This window comes from Phyllobates terribilis, unplaced genomic scaffold (assembly GCF_046119375.1).
Source record: "Phyllobates terribilis strain yellow unplaced genomic scaffold, ASM4611937v1 Scaffold_11__3_contigs__length_659146591, whole genome shotgun sequence".
Classification (NCBI taxonomy): Eukaryota; Metazoa; Chordata; class Amphibia; order Anura; family Dendrobatidae; genus Phyllobates; species Phyllobates terribilis.
In genome coordinates, this window is record NW_027362771.1 from 434,028,366 (window position 1) to 434,046,598 (window position 18,233).

Consider the following 18,233-nt stretch of genomic DNA (forward strand, 5'->3'; position numbering starts at 1 on the left):
CACTGGAGACTTCTAAGGTGGCCAGCAATGAGTCCAGACCTAAATCCCATAGAACACCTGTGGAGAGATCTCAAAATGGCAGTTAGGAGAAGGCACCCTTCAAATATCAGGGACCTGGAGCAGTTTGCCAAAGAAGAATGGTCTACAATTCCAGCAGAGCATTGTAAGAAACTCATTGATGGTTACCGGAAGCGGTTGTTCGCAGTTATTTTGGCTAAAGGTTGTGCAACCAAGTATTAGGCTGAGGGTGCCAATACTTTTGTCTGGCCCTTTTTTGGAGTTTTGTGTGAAATGATCAATGATTTGATTTTTGCTTCATTCTCTTTTGTGTTTTTTCCTTGAAAGCAAATTAAATGAAGATAATAATACCAAAGAATTTGTGATTGCAAGCATTTTCAGGAAGAAACTGAGTATTATCTGACAGAATTGCAGGGGTGCCAATACTTTTGGCCAGCACTGTATGTGCGCTACATATAATATATATATATATATATATATATATATATATATATATATACACTACCGTTCAACAGTTTGGGGTCATTTAGAAATTTCATTATTTTTGAAAGAAAAGCACATTTTTTTTCATTGAAGCTAACATTAAATGAATCAGAAATACTATACATTGTTAATGTGGTAAATGACTATTCTAGCTGCAAACGTCTTGTTTTTATTGCAATATCTACATAGGTGTATAGAGGCCCATTTCCAACAACCACCACTCCAGTGTTTTAATGGTACATTGTGTTTGCTAACTGTGTAAGAAGGCTAATGGATGTTTAGAAAACCCTAGCAAACCCTTGCACAAGTATGTTAGCCCAGCTGAAAACGGTTTGACTGATTTGAGAAGCTATAAAATTGACATTCCTTTGAGCTAGTTGAGAATCTGGAGCATTACATTTGTTTGTTCTATGAAACTCTCAAAATGGCCAGAAAAAGAGAACTTTCATGTGAAACTCGACGGTCTATTCTTGTTTTTAGAAATGAAGGCTATTCCATGCGAGAAGTTGCCAAGAAACTGAAGATTTCCTACAACGGTGTGTACTACTCCCTTCAGAGGAGAGCACAAACAGGCTCTAACCAGAGTAGAAAGAGAAGTGGGAGGCCCCGCTGCACAACTAAGCAACAAGACAAGTACATTAGAGTCTCTAGCTTGAGAAATCGACGCCTCACAGCTCCTCAACTGGCAGCTTCATTAAATAGTACACGCAAAATGCCAGTGTCAACGTCTACAATGAAGAGGCGACTCCGGGATGCTGGCATTCAGGGCAAAGTGGCAAAGAAAAAGCCATATCTGAGACTGGCCAATAAAAGGAAAAAATTAATATGGGCAAAAGAACATAGACATTGGACAGAGGAAGATTGGAAAAAAGTTTTATGGACAGACGAATCAAAGTTTGATGTGTTTGGATCACACAGAAGAACACTTGTGAGACGCAGAACAGCTGAAAAGATGCTGGAAGAGTGCCTAACGCCACCTGTCAAGCATGGTGGAGGTAATGTGATGGTCTGGGGTTGCTTTGGTGCTGGTAAAGTGGGAGATTTGTACAAGGTAAATGGGATTTTGAATAAGGAAGGCTAACACTCCATTTTGCAACACCATGCCATACCCTGTGGACAGCGCTTGATTGGAGCCAATTTCATCCTACAACAGGACAATGACCCAAAGCACACCTCCAAATTATGCATGAATTATTTAGGGAAGAAGAAGGCAGCTGGTATTCTATCTGTAATGGAGTGGCCAGCGCAGTCACCAGATCTCAACCCCATTGAGTTGTTGTGGGAGTACGCAAAAAGTGCCCATCAAGCCAATCCAACTTGTGGGAGGGGCTTCAGGAAGCATGGGGTGAAATTTCTCAAGATTACCTCAGCAAATTAACAGCTAGAATGCCAAAGGTCTGCAATGCTGTAACTGCTGCAAAGGGAGCATTCTTTGACGAAAGCAAAGTTTGAAGGAGAAAATTATTCTTTCTAATAAAAATCATTATTTCTAACCTTGTCAATGTCTGGACGATATTTTCTAATTATTTTGCAACTCATTTGATAAATAAAAGTATGAGTTTTCCATTGGAAAACACAAAATTGTCCGGGTGACCCCAAACTTTTGGACGGTAGTGTATGTATATATATTTACATGTGTGTATTACAGATGAGAGAATCAGGAAAAATTAGAATTTGCCTGTTCGCGCATGTTACCAAAAAACTTGATTGTCAGAGAAGTTATTTTCCACTAATTGAATGTCCCTTATAATGGTCTGGGTTCTTTCCAGACCCAGAGCATAATAAACGTTACATGTCACAAATCCTTAAACTCACCGCTCTTCTCTTTGGCCTCACCCTCCGCATCTCACTGTCACCCATCCGATCCTTGTTACATCTTCAGACTGCCAGCGCTCACGTTAGGCTTGGACTTCCGTGTTTGAATAGGCTGGAGGGGGGAGTGGTTCTTCGCATCTTCCCGCAAACTTCACAGTTCAGGCTGTGATGTCATGATGCTGTGCCCTTTCGTGTTATGGCTTTGCAAGAGCATGTGCAGAACCCTCGCTGGTCCTTTCAATCTCAGAAGTCTGAGACCATCATGAGAAGCCTATGGATTTCAGCGTGAGTGGCACCAATCTGAAGATGTGGTGAGCACCGGACAGGTGACATAAGGAGCAGAAGGGCAGGAAATATGAGTGGTGAAGTGAGTATAAGGATTTTTTCAAACATTTTGATGGACTTTTACAGTTCAGTTTACAGATTTTACTGAGACCAATTTACAGATTTTGGTGAATCCGCAAAAGTGCAAATTACAAAAAAAAATCTGCATTTTGGCAAATGTTGATTTTTGTAGAATTTAATTGCACTCGAATGTATTCGCTCATCTCTAGTGTGTATGTACGTGATCTGTGTAGACGTGTGTGCTTGTGTGTATGTGCTTTGTGCATACATATGTCTGTATGCCATCTGTGCATGCCTATTTGTATGTAATTGCTCTGTGTATACAAATGTGTGTATGTGCTCTGTGTATACGTGTGTATTTATGTGCTCCCTGTGTGTACGTGTGTGGGTAACATGCATTGTGTGTATATGTGTGTAACATCTAGTGTTTGTGTAACATACTCTGTGTGTGTGTGTGTCGCATCCACATTTATAAGTGCAGACAAGAGTTCATAGGTGTAAACATGTTGGCAATCGCCCAACGAATTAGCAAAATGATGCTCATTCATCTGGTGATTGGATTGATTATTCTAGAACAAAAATCATTGTTTGTGGCAAAACATCTCCGGGTGTAAATAGTTGATATGCTGCAGATAACATGATACTGTATGGGGACAGAATGATTTATTAGTGATCGTTCTGTGCCCCTCATTCTTCTTCAAAGATGCCGATAAACAAGCGCTGGACGACTTGAATATTGTCAATCGCGTTTATTTAATGGCCTGAACTTAGCTCAAGTAAATGCAGCCTAAATGTTTCTGTGTGATGGTGCTGTTAGTATTTGGGGTCCCACTTGTAACTTTTGCCCCACTTTATTTAAAACCAGCCCTGCCGATAAGGCTGAAACTTTTCCTTCTTCATATGGTTTTATTAGATAGAAATGGCTGTCCATGAGTTGTGAGTGTGAGATACATATTGGCACCTACATAGTGGTGATGGACGTAGACACAGATAGAGTAAGTCTAGTAGGAGCATTCTTACATCATAGGTATTTATATCGTACTTGATTTCTAGTTTGGGCATCCAGAAGACTGTAATCAGGCGTTCTGGGTTCCTGAATGCTGAACAGTCTGTAGACATGATCCACGATGCCCAAGGCGCGAATGAGCTTTTCTCTTTGCTGAAGACCTTGTAATCGCTCCATTTCTTCTTTTTCATCAATTTCTATCGGCTTCATAGAGTCTACTTTCAGTTCTTCTGCCTACATAAAGAAAGGTAGGGTAAAAACAAATGGTAATCAGAAGCCTCCAAACAGCCGATGTAATGTCTGCCAACATGATGGTTCACTTTCTGTGTAGAATGTTTCCATCATTCATCGACCTCACGTCTTCAGGACTTATAACGACTGGGAACTATACCTTATGCCACTATGCAGTCAGATGCTAAATAATAAGAAAAGAGCCATTACCTGGTGAAATCCCTCTCGCTACAGCATCATGGCTCCCAGCCATGTACCTGAGTGATTCCTGCTAAAGTCACTGGGGATGATGCTGCGGTGGATAGAGACCACTGAGGCCAGTGACTGACTGCTATGGCTGTGCGGATAGATGGCACGTGGCAGATGCAGTCAAGAAACTATACAGGGGATTCATCAGGTAAGCAATCACTCTTATGTTATGCTATTTACAAATTTTAGACTAAGGCTATGTTCACACATGTTGGGTTTTTCAGCGTTTTTTTGCTGCAGATTTTTCTGCAAATTTTTAGCTGCGTTTTGCAGTCCCAGCAAAGTCTATGACAAACCAGAATTCTCTGTTCACACATCATGTTTTTTTTGTTCAGGATTTTGTGCCTTGGTTGGGTTTTTGGAAAATAGAGCATATCACTTATTTCAGCGTTTTTTTCACCCATAGTAATGGGTGGTGAAAAAAAGCACTAAAATTTGCATCGCATCAGCGTTTTTTCAGCGTTTTTGATGGCAAAATAGAATGAGGTTCTTTTTTTTCACAGAACTTTCTGTACATGCATAAATAAAGACAGCAGGACAGTGAAAAAAACGCTAAAAAAATGCAACAAAACCTGTGTTTTTGACATGGCTGATTTCCTGCCAGAGATTAGGTTTTGCTGCAGCTTTGTGACGCTTAAAATCCCAACATGTGTGAACATAGCCTTATTTTTGTTGATCCTCTTAAAATATTTGCTCTGCTTACACTTTGCCAAGGAATACCCATTCCAACCAGTGTTATTTGGATTAGCACATAGGTATGCGAATACCTCTACTTCATCAAACACATCTTTATAGGAATGCTTATAGATTAATGCATTGCCTCAATTGCCCTTCTCCTCTTATTCCTTGCACCACACAGTACTTAATGTCTACTTTGACATAAATTCACACTATATGACTGGTGCCTGCAGCTTTATCATTGCATCTGCTTTACAATCAAAAGTATGTAGTACCAAAATCAGCTCTGTGTACCTATTTTGTTGCTCTACTTTCCCCCTTTATATATTAAGTCCTAAGTGGATCTTTTCCTTTATCTCACAATTGGCAGATATCCCTATTCATTTTTCACTCACTGTCATGGCGCGATTTTGCAAATGTGTTATGTAAAATATTCTTGCCCGCTGGTAATCATGAATCTAATTTTATACAGAATGCAAAAATAGGTTGAGCATTTAGGAAATTACAAATGCAAAGCTTTTAGAAGACCATAACTACACAATATCAAAGATGCAAATTGTCTCTTATGAGAGGACGAGGACTAGAACTCTAGCACCACCTATTGGAAGCAGCGATCCTACAAGTCACTATTGACCCTTTAACAAGTCGTGCAATATGACTTAAGGCCCCGTCACACTAAGCGATATCGCTAGCGAGATCGCTGCTGTGTCACGGTTTTGGTGACTCACCAGCGACCTCACCAGCGATGTCGCTATGTGTGACACTTTGCAACGATCAGGCCCCTGCTGTGAGGTCGCTGATCGTTGCAAAGTGTCCTGGACCATTTTTTGGTCGTTGGCCTCCCGCTGGCCAGCACACATCGCTGTGTGTGACCAGCGGGACCAACGATCTGGCTGGTAACCATGGTAAACATCGGGTTACTAGGGGCACGCGCGCACTTAGTAACCCGCTGTTTACCATAGATACCACTCTGCTACGGTGAGCGGAGGCTCCAGCTCACGGTAGCAGAGTGGTATCCATGGTAAACAGCGGGTTACTAGGGGCACACGCGCACTTAGTAACCCGATGTTTACCATAGTTACCAGCCTGCTCCTGCTTGCAGCAGGCTGGTAACGGGAGCAGGACATCGTGGAACGATTCTTTCCACGATATCGTTGCTCCCCTGATCGCTGGTGAGCCTGCCTGTTTGACAGCTCACCAGCGATGTATTAGCGATGCAGCAACGATCCCTGACAGGTCGTATCGTTGTCGGGATCGCTGCTGCATCGCTTAGTGTGACGGGGCCTTTAGGATAAAAGCCAAATCAGAATCTCAATTTGCAGACACTGTGTTTCGGGGTATTACCCCTCGTCAGTGCAAAGTATGAGATCTGATTTGGCTACGTGCGAGGCTTACGACTGGGATCTAAGGGGTAATACTTTGGATGGAAAATAAGCTGTGCATGCCCCCCGTAGAACGTACCCTATGAGGGTACTTTGCTATTCATGAGATGGAATAAACTCAGCAGATTTCATGGAAGAATATCTGATACTGAATGGCTGGGTTCCCTAAGTAGACAAATGTGTGGAAAAATAAATTCAGGAAGAATGTAAAGTAGATGTAGATATTAAAGACTTTGATTTTATTGCCCCTTTCTATCATTTTATAAGAACACTGATTCACTTTATGTTAGAATTAAATCTCTAGTTTACCCTTTTCTCTGCAGTTCTATGGCCACTGGACAGAGCCCGAGTGGATGGTCTTCTTGTCACCTTGTATTTCACCGGCTTTTCACCTGCTGACTCTCCTTGCAAGGCATCTTTCTGCTCTTTCTTCTTTTTTGGAAAAGGTACTTCCTTCTGTTCTTGTTTCAGTCGTAGTTCTTCTAGTTGCTGTCTGTCAGATAAAAGTTTACTGGTATATACACAGCTGCAATCAAAATTATTCAAACCCCCCCACTTTACAAATTAGGTTTATTAGTAAAACTTACAAACTTTCTGATGTTTGCAATAAACTAATCAATTAAGAACAATGTAATACCTCAAAAATAACTTGTATAACATGTGGTTTCTACAAATTCAACACAAAGAGGCAGATTAATTAAGATGTCTTCTGCAAGAAAGCTTCTTGGGCGGCATTGGACCATACAACTGTACACTGATCCCAAGCATCTTAATGCCCACCACAGCTGGGTTTCAGCATAAGTCCTGGAAGATTCTAGAGATTTTATCTCCATCATATTGCACAGTGCTTTACAGATGTCATAATCACTGTCCCCATTGGGGCTCACAATCTCCCTATCAGTATTTGGAGTGTGGGAGGAAACCGGACAACCCAGAGGAAATCCACGCAAACATGGGGAGAACATACAAACTCCTTGCAGATGTCCTTGGTGGAATTTGAACTCGGGACCCCAGCACTGCAAGGCTACAGTGCTAACCACTGACCCACCGTGCTGCCCTATTAAATTTAAACAAGGAGTTTGCTGCACACAAACCAAGAATATTAGTGAACAGGAGGCCATTGAGGAATGGGCGAATTGCCTGAGGAAAGCTGCCAAAATCTGGCTTCTGGCTGTGACGCTGAATCACTTTTTCACGGCCAAGTCGTGAGACGGGATAGGTAAGGAGTCCGAGGTCAAAAGCCAGGAGGGTACATCATAAACAGAAGGAAGAGAAAAAGTCGCAGTCAGGTAACGCTCCAAGGTCAGAAAACCAGGAGGGTAGGCTTCTTTGAGTCTGACAGGAGTCAAATGCCATCTGGAAATTATTTTGAAAAAATGTTCTTGAATATTTGCATTAATAAAAAATGTATATGTATATTTTAGTGTATGTTGCCAGTCACTTTTGGAAAAATTCTTGTGAAGGTCAGCTTCCCATTTTAAGATTTGTTTAGATTTGGAGAATTCAAGGTCCGAGTTGAATAGGGAATATATATTTTTCGTATTCCATATTTTATCTGAAGAAGGTTGGTCTAATAACGTAATGATGGTCCGTGGTAAGGCCAAAGGTAGTGTCCCATATCCTTCCTATCTTCTCCGTGTCCTTTATTGTCCTCATCCTAATATTATCTTCCTTTTTTCCCTTTCATAATTCTAGCTTGGCTTAACTTTGAAGTAAGTTATTATGTTTTTCTTTAAAATAATAAGTCTCATTGTTTGTAACCTTATTATATATGTAAATTCCATATATTATTGTTTATTTGAGGATTTGGATGATTGTTTCTCCTTCCCCAGAATGTTAAAACCCCTTAATAAAAATTATTGAAACAGAAAACCAGGAGGGAAGAGGATCAGAGCAGAAGGGGCTAAACAGATGGAGGGTCAGAACGAGGCAGGCAACGAAAGATCTACAAACAGAACACAAGGCACCGAGAGACAAACCACACAAAGCTGAATGTGCATCTGGCAGAGATCTGGGAGTAACAGTCTGGTAATCACCTGGGACAATGAACACCTGGAGCTAGCCAGTGCCTCCCAGTCTCAGATTGGACGGCCCAGCTGTCAATCAACACACTGACAGCTCAGCTTGTCCCTGTGCCAGACTGGACGACTGAGCTGTCAATCAAAGTACTGACAGCTTCAGCACACTCCTGCACCAGACGGCAGAGCTGTCAGTAACTGCATCCCAGACACACTGAGGGGTGGAACCGTGACACTGGCCATGCATCATACATGCACCATACATGCAGGTCATAACAGCCAAAGCGGTTATACTAAGTACTAAAGATGCTTGTGATGCAGGGGTGAATAATCCTGAGACTGCAGTAGTCATTAAAATTGGTATTTTGTGTAGAATGTGACACTTGTTATATTAGTTGTGTTGAGCTTTTTAAATTGTTCTGATTTGATTGTTTTATTGCAAATGTAAAAATGTTTGTCAATTTTACTAATAAGCCTAATATGCAATGAGGGTTGCGTAATTTTGACTCCAACTATATATACATATCAAATATACTGTATATACTCCATTCTCCAGGTTGCGATTGCTACCCCTTCAACACCATTACCATAATTGTGTGTGCCAAAAAATGGCTGAGTAATCCATAAGATCCAATTAGCTGCCAGTCCTAAAACTGTCCCAATAATGTGCCAATTTCATGGTGCTTTGCTCGGATCAAATATCAAAGTCGGCACCCTTAAGTAAGTCATTACCTGGCGCACTCCTCTCTGGCCCGTGAAGCAGCAGTCTCCTGGAACAAAGACCCGCTGTGTTTGAAGAACTTCTCGTATTTGTCTGCTGTGGCTGGTGGGTAAATCCGTTGATAACCTCCCAGGTGGCTGTCCTCATACTTTTCTACTTGTTCCAGCCAAGCAGCCTGGCTGCTTTCCAATTGCTCGCGTCTGTAGACAGGCAAACATGGACACAACAATGTCAGTGACTATGTGAAGAAAGTGAAATAAATTAACACCTTGCAATGTTTTACTCCCTTGCTGTAATTGCCATTTATTGCATCCATGACTACATCACATATTACTAACAAAGCTAAGCACTTAGAAGTTCACTGAATGGCACAATGTCTCATTAGATTTCTAGACTATTGTTTAGTTATTGCTGGAAAACATTAAAAAAGGCATCTTGTGCAGTGGATGATACGTCAAGGGTCTTTCCCAACATGTTGATTCAGGACAGTTCAGACCAGCAGCGTTGCACTTCTCGTCTGAACTGTGCACTCTCGGGTGCTGTGATATCAGGCAGCTCTGATTCTTCAGTATTAGAAGAGCAGTGAGACTGAGGGTGATCAGGATTGAGAAATAACAGCGCATTCCCGGCTGAGCTGCAGAGAGCTAGTAAGCATTTTCGTCCACAGAGAAGAGTTGGCCGGTCACTTAGGCGATGAGCAGTAAATGTTAAAATAGGAGTGAAAAAATGGGCAAACTGAAACAAGATATTTAGCAAGTTGCAAATAATTTCAGCCCCTATCTGCTCAGACTCCCTTATTAAAGAGATTATCCAAACTTAGGCTACAAGTCTGCAGTCACGCTATATGACTGCAGACTGGTGAATCCTCACATCATGTGTGCTGCGAGGATTCTCCGGTGCCGGGAGCAGGCGGTCATGTGACTGCAAGTGTTAAATCTGTATACTTCCGGCCACATTCTGACTAGACTGTGTCCGGCCTCGCGCAATACACTTGCATTGAGCGAGGCCACATCCATCTAGTCGGCACATGACCGCATGTATGCAAATCACACCAGGGGCGGACATATCATTGGTGCAACCTGTGCGGCCACACAGGGACCCAAGAGGTCTACCTCCAAAGCAGGTGCAATTTTGCATTTTTAGGAGCTCTTGGGCTGCAAATCGCCCATATATTGTTCTTGCACAGGGCCCTTTTCTATCTGTGTCTGCCAGTGAATCACATACTTGCGGTCACGCACCTGCCACCGGCACAGGAGAATCCTTACGGCGCACAGTGACTGTGTAAGGAACAAATAATGGACCGTTAAGCTGTATCAATACACACAATTGAATTTTGCTCTGAAACGCTCCTGATATGGAAAACATTGTTAACTGAACAGCTCCCTCTGATCTCCCCAAACTCGGCTCGGCTTGATTGCCAGGCTTCCCCTTTTATGTACAGTAAATAGGGTGAGCCACCTAACAGACACTTCTCCCAGGTCTGACTCTTTGGAATCACAACTTTTCAGATTAGAACAGTTATTTGTAATGAGGGAGCCTTCTCTACTTCATGCTGCCCATGGTTATGACCACATGAATCTGCAGTCACTAGATGATCTGCTGCAGTCTGTATGATGTGATATTAAAATGTAGAATGTTGAATATTAATATTCACAGGAGATTTATCTTTTGTACTTAAAGGGGTCTTCTGGGCTTAACATATTTATGACCTATAAATAGGACAGGTAATCAATAAGACATCTGTGGGGGTGCCGGGTGTCAGACCCCCACTGATCAGCTGTTAAAAGAATAGTAGCTGTTCTGCAGTACTCAGCAGCGGCTGCTACACAGTGTATGCAGCTTTGTTTAAAGCGTTTTTATCCGTTGACCACAGAAACAAATAACAGCTGACCACGGGGGTGCCAGGTGGTGGACCTCCACAGATTTGATAATGATGACATATCCAACGGACATCATTCCTACAGCCAGAATATCAATTTGTTGTGTCTAGACAATTCCTTTAATGGCTTCCAAACGTGTACTTGTTACCTGTTTTCTTTGGGCAGATTCCGCTGAAGCAAGCGTTCCTTAACTCTGCGTTTATCTTCTTCCAGAACTTTTCTTTTGTCGCAAGCCCGAAGATTGATCAAATTAAGGGTATCGTGAAGTAGGGCATCCTTCACTTCTCTGTCCAAGTGCGAGTCTGTGGTAAAGCTTGGGGAATGATTCACCTACAGAAAACAAGAAAACATCTTATACAAAATAAAAACCAATCGGAATTCTCCAAGTACCAATTATATGAATTTATTTTTTGAACTCTACATTTGAAAGGTGTCAAACTGCATTTGATCTTTGCCACTTTGGAAGCACTTAGTTTGAGCCCATGGATCCTAGGGTGGACACCACAATGGCACATACATATAAAAACACCATAAAAACCATAGCAGGATAGTGTCATCATTTTTCTCACATTTTGTATACTGACATTAGTGATTTTACCTCCAGCAGCCAAGGTTTTAATTTTTTGTCCACTAAGATGTCAAATCCTAGAATTTCGAAACAGGCGCTGCCTGCGATATGATTTGGGAAGCAGGTTCGATAGTTGTGCTTCAGGATGGGGTGTGCAGATATCAGAGTCTTGATAACTACATCCTCAATATCTTCCAACAGCTTTGCTGTGTTGTACTTGTTGTTCTCCAGCCAGGTCCTCAGAGTTGATAGTTTTCTATTATCAGAAATATAAAATGTACATGGTGCACGAGTCATACCGAAACGTAACCGTACCCACTGCAACGCGCAGCACTCACCTCTTACTTCCCGTCATGTCATCTCTGATAAAGTTGTCGCTGTGCTTGTTGATGGCGTAATTGGTCAGGTGCATACAGACATCATCCTGTCAGAATGAGTTTTACTAACTTAAGTCATTTGGAGTTTTTCAGGTATTTACAATTGAGACATGCTATAAGTACACCAGAAACTGTTTCTGACCTCTCCATCTCAAACAATGGGATACTAGACTATGTAGTGAGGGGTGAAAGTACTGAAGGTATTATCTCCTTGATGTATAACTCTCTGCTACCAAAAATTCTAGGTGACCATGTCATTGCAGTCAAAAAGGTGGGAGATAGATGAACGCTTTGGAACCAACACAGCAGATATCGATTAACACAGCCCACCGGAGGTCACAATTATGTTTGATTCATAGACTTTATAGAACCCCAAAAACGTTATATCAGATGGGTCTCAGAGCTGATGATTGTTGTCCTTGCTGTGGGGAAGGAGGAGCAGTTCTCATTCATATTTTTCATTCTTGTACGCAATTGAGGGAGTTATGGGATAATGTTGGTAGAGTAATGCATGAGGTCTTTTATATTCCGATTTCTATTAATCCTAAATCCTGGGTTTAGTGGGGTACATTGGAGAATCTTTTCCAGTGCAGTTAGCCATAGCAAAAATAATGCTACATGTAAGGAAGACTATTGCTCAATACTGGCTATCTATCAGCCCTCCTTAGATAGCTCAGGGATTAAGCAATACAATCCTAATATATAAAATGTATATATTAAAAGCAAGTTTGGCAAACCATGGGGAGATTGGATTAAATGCCCGGCAGTAGTTTCTGAGGTATTGGCATAAAATTTTAATTTTAGTTTTTAATCTATTGGCGGTAGGTTGAAAAATGTCTTAACATGTTTTATATAACTTGGTGTAGGTAGTTGAGCAATCAGAGCCAGGTTGAATTACCTAACTGTCATTTTGGTATACCAAGGAAATAAAGGGGGGGCAGGGGTTGGTTTGTAGGTGGGGTTATGGTGATATGTAAAATTCATATGAACGATGCAGTTATAGAATTGGTTGAAGATGTTCTTAGTCTGGATATTAAGAAGACACATCCTTCATATTTTACAGTTATACTGTTCCAATGTCTGTTATGACGGATGTTTCAATAAAATAAAACTTGACATACTGTGTAATATACTATTCAGTTACCAAGTATAACGTATTGCAGGGAATTGGAGTATAAACCAAAAAGGTAAAAAAGGTAAAACCAGTAGCAGTTGTGATAAAATACCATAGAAAAACCATACTCACCTTCCCTTTCCTGCTGTGATCCAATGCTGAAGCTCCGACACTAACCGCAGGTCCTTGTTTACAACTGTCTGGGATGTAACCGCTGCAGCCAATCAATGGTTTTAGTGGTGCCATACTGTTGACTTAACTGATTCTTTTGTTGAAAGATGACACCTGAGACCAATGATTGGCTACAGTGGTCAAATGCTGCTAGCTTGCAAACAAATATTGTTGGAGGAACTTCTTCACTGCTTGAGAAAGGCCCCAAAGAGGGAGCTGAAATGTAGCTGGCGTTGGTAGATAAAGGATCCTTACTTTTTCACTATTTTGGATGTGTACGCCTCCCTTTATGGATCTCTTCCTCATAAATATATATACATATATATGTTGTAGGGTTTTTACTCACTTGGGTGTGACGGGAGGCAAACAGGAAGCATGTTCCTTTAAAAATCTGTGTCGGTTTATTACTTCATAAATCAAAAAGGAATACAAACAGCCTTTAGTCCAGGCAAACAAAGTAAAGTGTCCTTTAAGCAAGTCTCTGCTTAGCCAGTCCTGTGAGCATACAGGCTGGGTAGCGTCCAGTATCCTGGCTCGGTCTAGAGACAACAACACCCAGGAGGTCTTCTCCCTCCAAACACACAGACCATGTGCCAAACAACAGCCTCCATTTTATAGGCTGTTAACCACACCCAGAGGTGAGGTATGTGGGTAGCTGGACCCGCCCAACTCTCCTAACTACCCATAACCCGGTCCCAGGTGCACCAAACAGCCTCTTAGTGCTTACATTCACTAGAGCAACACTCCGGGTTACATCACAGAGGACAGCCATCTATGTGATACATACCTCCCATCGACTATGTGACCATTAGCCACCTTACAATATATGCAGTGTATATATATAATATTGTAGGGATTCACACAGGCATTGGATTCTTGAATCAAAACAATGTGACACTTATTTTTCACAGGTTGCACAGCACCAGAACAAAACCATAAACCTAAATCCCTAGCCTTGTCCAGGCGCTAACTAAACAGCACTGACCTTGGCTACTCACACACTGCTGAGCTAGCCTCAAACTGGTCAAACAAAACAGCTATTGTCCATTGCAACCAGTAATACTTGCAGTTTTGTGCACACGGCTTGTGCAGACTCTTCTCAGAGAGAGATTCTAGCCTGTCTTTCTCTTTAGCTTCAACACAAATCCACTCTGGTCAGCCTCCCCCAGCTGACTGACTAAGGTGAACAGCTAGCCTGGTTATATTCAGAGCTAGCCATGTGAATAATCAGAGCCTGTAGACCTAAGATTTAAACCTAACCTACATGGCTTGATACAATATTATATATATATATATATATATACATACACAGTTGTACTCAAAAATATACCTATGAAGAGGAAAATCAGAGAAAATGAAAATTTTGCAGTGGTCTCTTAATTTTTGCCAGAGCTGTATATATATATATATATATATATATATATATCTACTTACAGTTGTGCTCAAAAGTTTACATACCCAGGCAGAATTTTTCCTTTCTTGGCCTTGTTTCAGAGAATATGTATGATAACAAAAAAACTTTTTCTCCACTCATGGTTATTGGTTGGGTGAAGCCATTTATTGTCAAAATACTGTGTTTTCTCTTTTTAAATCTTAATGACAACCAAAAGCATCCAAATGACCCTGATCAAAAGTTCACATACCCCAGTTCTTAATACCGTGTATTGCCCCCTCTAACATCAATGAGAGCTTGAAGTCTTTTGTGGTAGTTGTGGATGAGCTTCTTTAATTTCTCAGATGATAAAGCTGCCCATTCTACTTGCCATAAAGCCTCCAGTTCCTGTAAATTCCTGGGCTGTCTAGCATGAACTGCACGCTTGAGATCTCCCCAGAGTGGCTCAATGATATTGAGGTCAGGAAACTGAGATGGCCACTCCAGAACCTTCACTTTGTTCTGCGGTAGCCATTGACAGGTTGACTTGGCCTTGTGTTTTGGATCGTTGTCATGTTGGAACGTCCAAGTACATCACATGCCCAGCTTCCAGGCTGATGAGTGCAAATTTGCCTCCAGTATTTGCTGATAACGTGCTGCATTCATCTTTCCTTCAACTTTAACCAAGTTTCCTGTGCCTTTGTAGCTCACACATCCCCAAAACATCAGCGATCCACCTCCGTGCTTTACTGTGGGAATGGTGTTCCTTTCATCATAGGCCTTGTTGACCTCTCTCCAAATGTAACGTTTATGGTTGTGGCCAAAAAGTTAAATTTTGGTCTCATCACTCCAAATTACCTTGTTCCAGAAGTTCTGAGGCTTGTCTCTGTACTGTTTGGCGTATTGTAGGCGAGATACTTTGTGGCATTTGTGCAGTAATGGCTTTCTTCTGGCGACTTGACCATGCAGCCCATTTTTCTTCAAGAGCCTCCTTATTATGCATCTTGAAACAGCCACACTGCTAGTATTCAGAGAGTCCTGAATTTTAGCTGATGTTATTTGTGAGTTTTTCTTTGCATCCCGAACAATTTTCCTGGCACTTGTGGCCGAAATGTTTGTTGGTCTACCTGACTGTGGTTTGGTTTTTACAGAGCCCCTGATTTTCCATTTGTTAATCACAGTTTGAACGCTGCTGACTGGCATTATCAATTCCTTGGATATTTTTTTGTATCCCTTTCCTGTGTTATACAGTTCAACTACCTTTTCCCGTAGATCCGTTGACAATTCTTTTGCTTTCCCCATGACTCACTATCCAGAAATGTCAGTGGCTGGATGAAAGATGCAAGAGTCTGTCTGGATCCCAGAAACTCACTCAGCTTTTATGCACACCCACTGATTACAAGCAAACAGGTCACTGGTGAGGATGTTACCTTTAGTAGCCATTCAAACCCATTTGTGTCAAATTCTGTGCATGTTATCAGGCCAAAATCACCAGGGTATGTGAACTTTTGATCAGGATCATTTGGATGTTTTTGGTTGTCATTAAGGTTTAGAAAGAGAAAACACAGTAGTTTGACAATAAATGGCTTCACCCAACCAATAACCATGAGTGGAGAAAAAGTTTTTTTTGTTATCATTCATATTCTCTGAAACAAGGCCAAGAAAGGAAAAAATCTGCCTGGGTATGTAAACTTTTGAGCACAACTGTATGTAGATATATACAGCTCTGGCAAAAATTAAGAGACCATTGCAAAATTTTCATTTTCTCTGATTTTCCTCTGTATAGGTATATTTTTGAGCAAAATGTACATTGTTGTTTTATTCTATAACTACTGACAACATGTCTCCGATATTCAAAGCTAAAAATTTTATATTTATTTGTAGCAAATGAGAAATTGTCAAAATAATAAAAAAGAAACCGTGCTTTCAGACCTCAAAAAATGCAAAGAAAACAAGTTCTTATTAATTTAGAAACAATACTTATGTTTTAACTCCGGAAGAGTTCAGAAATCAATATTTGGTGGAATAACCATGATTTTTAATCACAGGTTTCATGCGTCTAGGCTGCTTTCCACCAGTCTATCACACTGCTTTTGGGTGACCTTATGCAATTCGTGGCACAAAAATTTAAGCAGTTCTTCTTTGTTTGATGGCTTGTGACTATCCATCTTCCTCTTGATTACATTCCAGAGGTTTTTAATGGGGTTCAGGTCTGGAGATTGGGCTGGCCATGACAGGGTCTTGATGTGGTGCTCCTTCATCCACACATTGATTGACCTAGCTGTGTGGCATGGGGCATTGTCCTGCTGGAAAAACCAGTCATCAGAGTTGGGGAACATTGCCTGAGCAGAAGGAAGCAAGTGTTTTTCAAGGATAACCTTGTAGGGGGCTAAATTCATACGTCCTTCGCAAAGATTAACCTGCCCAATTCCAGCCTTGCTGAAGCATCCCCAGATCATCACTGATCCTCCACCAAATTTCACAGTGGGTGCAAGACACTGTGGCTTATATGCCTCTCCAGGTCTCCGTCTAACCATTAGATGACCAGGTGTTGGGCAAAGCTGAAAATTAGACTCAGAGAAGATTACCTTACTCCAGTCCTCTATAGTCCAATCCTTATGGTCTTTGGCAAACTTCAGCCTGGCTCTCCTTTCTTCTCATTGATGAAAGGCTTTTTTCTAGCTTTACATGACTTGAGGCCTGTCTCTAGGAGCCTGTTACGGACTGTTCTTGCCGTGCACTTCACCCCAGCTGCCATTTGCCATTCCTTTTGTAGGTCACTTGATGTCATCCTGCGGTTGCTGAGTGACATTCGAATAAGATGACGATCATCCCGGTCAGTGGAGAATCGCTTTCGCCCTCTGCCGGTCTGTAGCTTTGTTGTCCCCAATGTCTGCTGCTTGACCCTGTTATAATGGACTGCCATCTTCGAAATTTTAAGGATGGAGGCAACATGACGCTCACTGTATCCCTCTGCTAGTAAAGCCAGAATTGAGCCCTTCTTTTCCTCACTCAAGACTTTTCTTTTCAACTCCTTTGGCATGGTTAAAAGTTATTTTTTCATTCAAATTACTTTTGGGCTATTCCTAGCACTTGTTTTGCCATCCAGCTTGTCCTATTGCAAGAGGATTGTGAAGACCACAGCAGTGTTTTTTATACTTTCCCACATTACATAAGATTTGGTTCAGGTGATCACCTAATCAGAATCACATTAAGTAGAATGAGGTGGACTTTGGTTGGAATTCAACTGACACTGGAATGGAATGGCTGTCAGACATGTAGAGATGGGGATTTTTAGAAAACTGTGCAGTGGTCTCTTAATTTTTGCCAGAGCTGTATATATATATACATACATTAGCTCATCTGCTACCATGTTTTCTTTGGGGGTGGGGTGGGATAATCTCTGTAAACATTAAATATGTAGTAGAAAATACACATTTTTCCAGAGGGAAATATATGGCTTTAAGTGGGTCTTAAGAGCTACTTACCAGATTGCTATGACTAGGTTCTGTGTAGCTCATGGTTGCAAACCGTGCAAGGCCTTCCTTGTAGATGAAAATGCGCAGAGGTTCACAAGAAGTCACAAGGACATATATACGTAGATCAAATTTGTACCCATCAATCAGGAATGGCTGTGGAAATATACCTGAATTAATCAGTGTGAAGATAATATTTGAGGATCATGGCTATGGCAGGAAACTGATGACTTTGCTTAGATTTTTAGGCACCAATACACATTAGACTAAAGTAGGATGAACCTGATAACTTCAGCTGACAGTGTAATGTGTATGGGTGTCCCCCTTCA

General features: G+C 41.4%; 1 protein-coding gene across 3 annotated transcripts in view; it reads right to left on the reverse strand.

Annotated features, from left to right (window-relative positions):
- TTLL13 (tubulin tyrosine ligase like 13) overlaps positions 1-18,233 on the reverse strand; it is a 91,266-nt gene that overhangs the window by 8,621 nt on the left and 64,412 nt on the right. For all 3 annotated transcript variants that reach the window (XM_073653210.1, XM_073653209.1, XM_073653208.1), the window contains exons 7-13: positions 17,917-18,060; positions 11,733-11,818; positions 11,425-11,650; positions 10,975-11,156; positions 8,958-9,146; positions 6,517-6,700; positions 3,704-3,901 (exon numbers count right to left, since the gene is read on the reverse strand). In XM_073653210.1, coding sequence (XP_073509311.1) covers positions 3,704-3,901; positions 6,517-6,700; positions 8,958-9,146; positions 10,975-11,156; positions 11,425-11,650; positions 11,733-11,818; positions 17,917-18,060 — 1,209 coding nt within the window. The remainder of the gene's footprint in view (positions 1-3,703; positions 3,902-6,516; positions 6,701-8,957; positions 9,147-10,974; positions 11,157-11,424; positions 11,651-11,732; positions 11,819-17,916; positions 18,061-18,233) is intronic.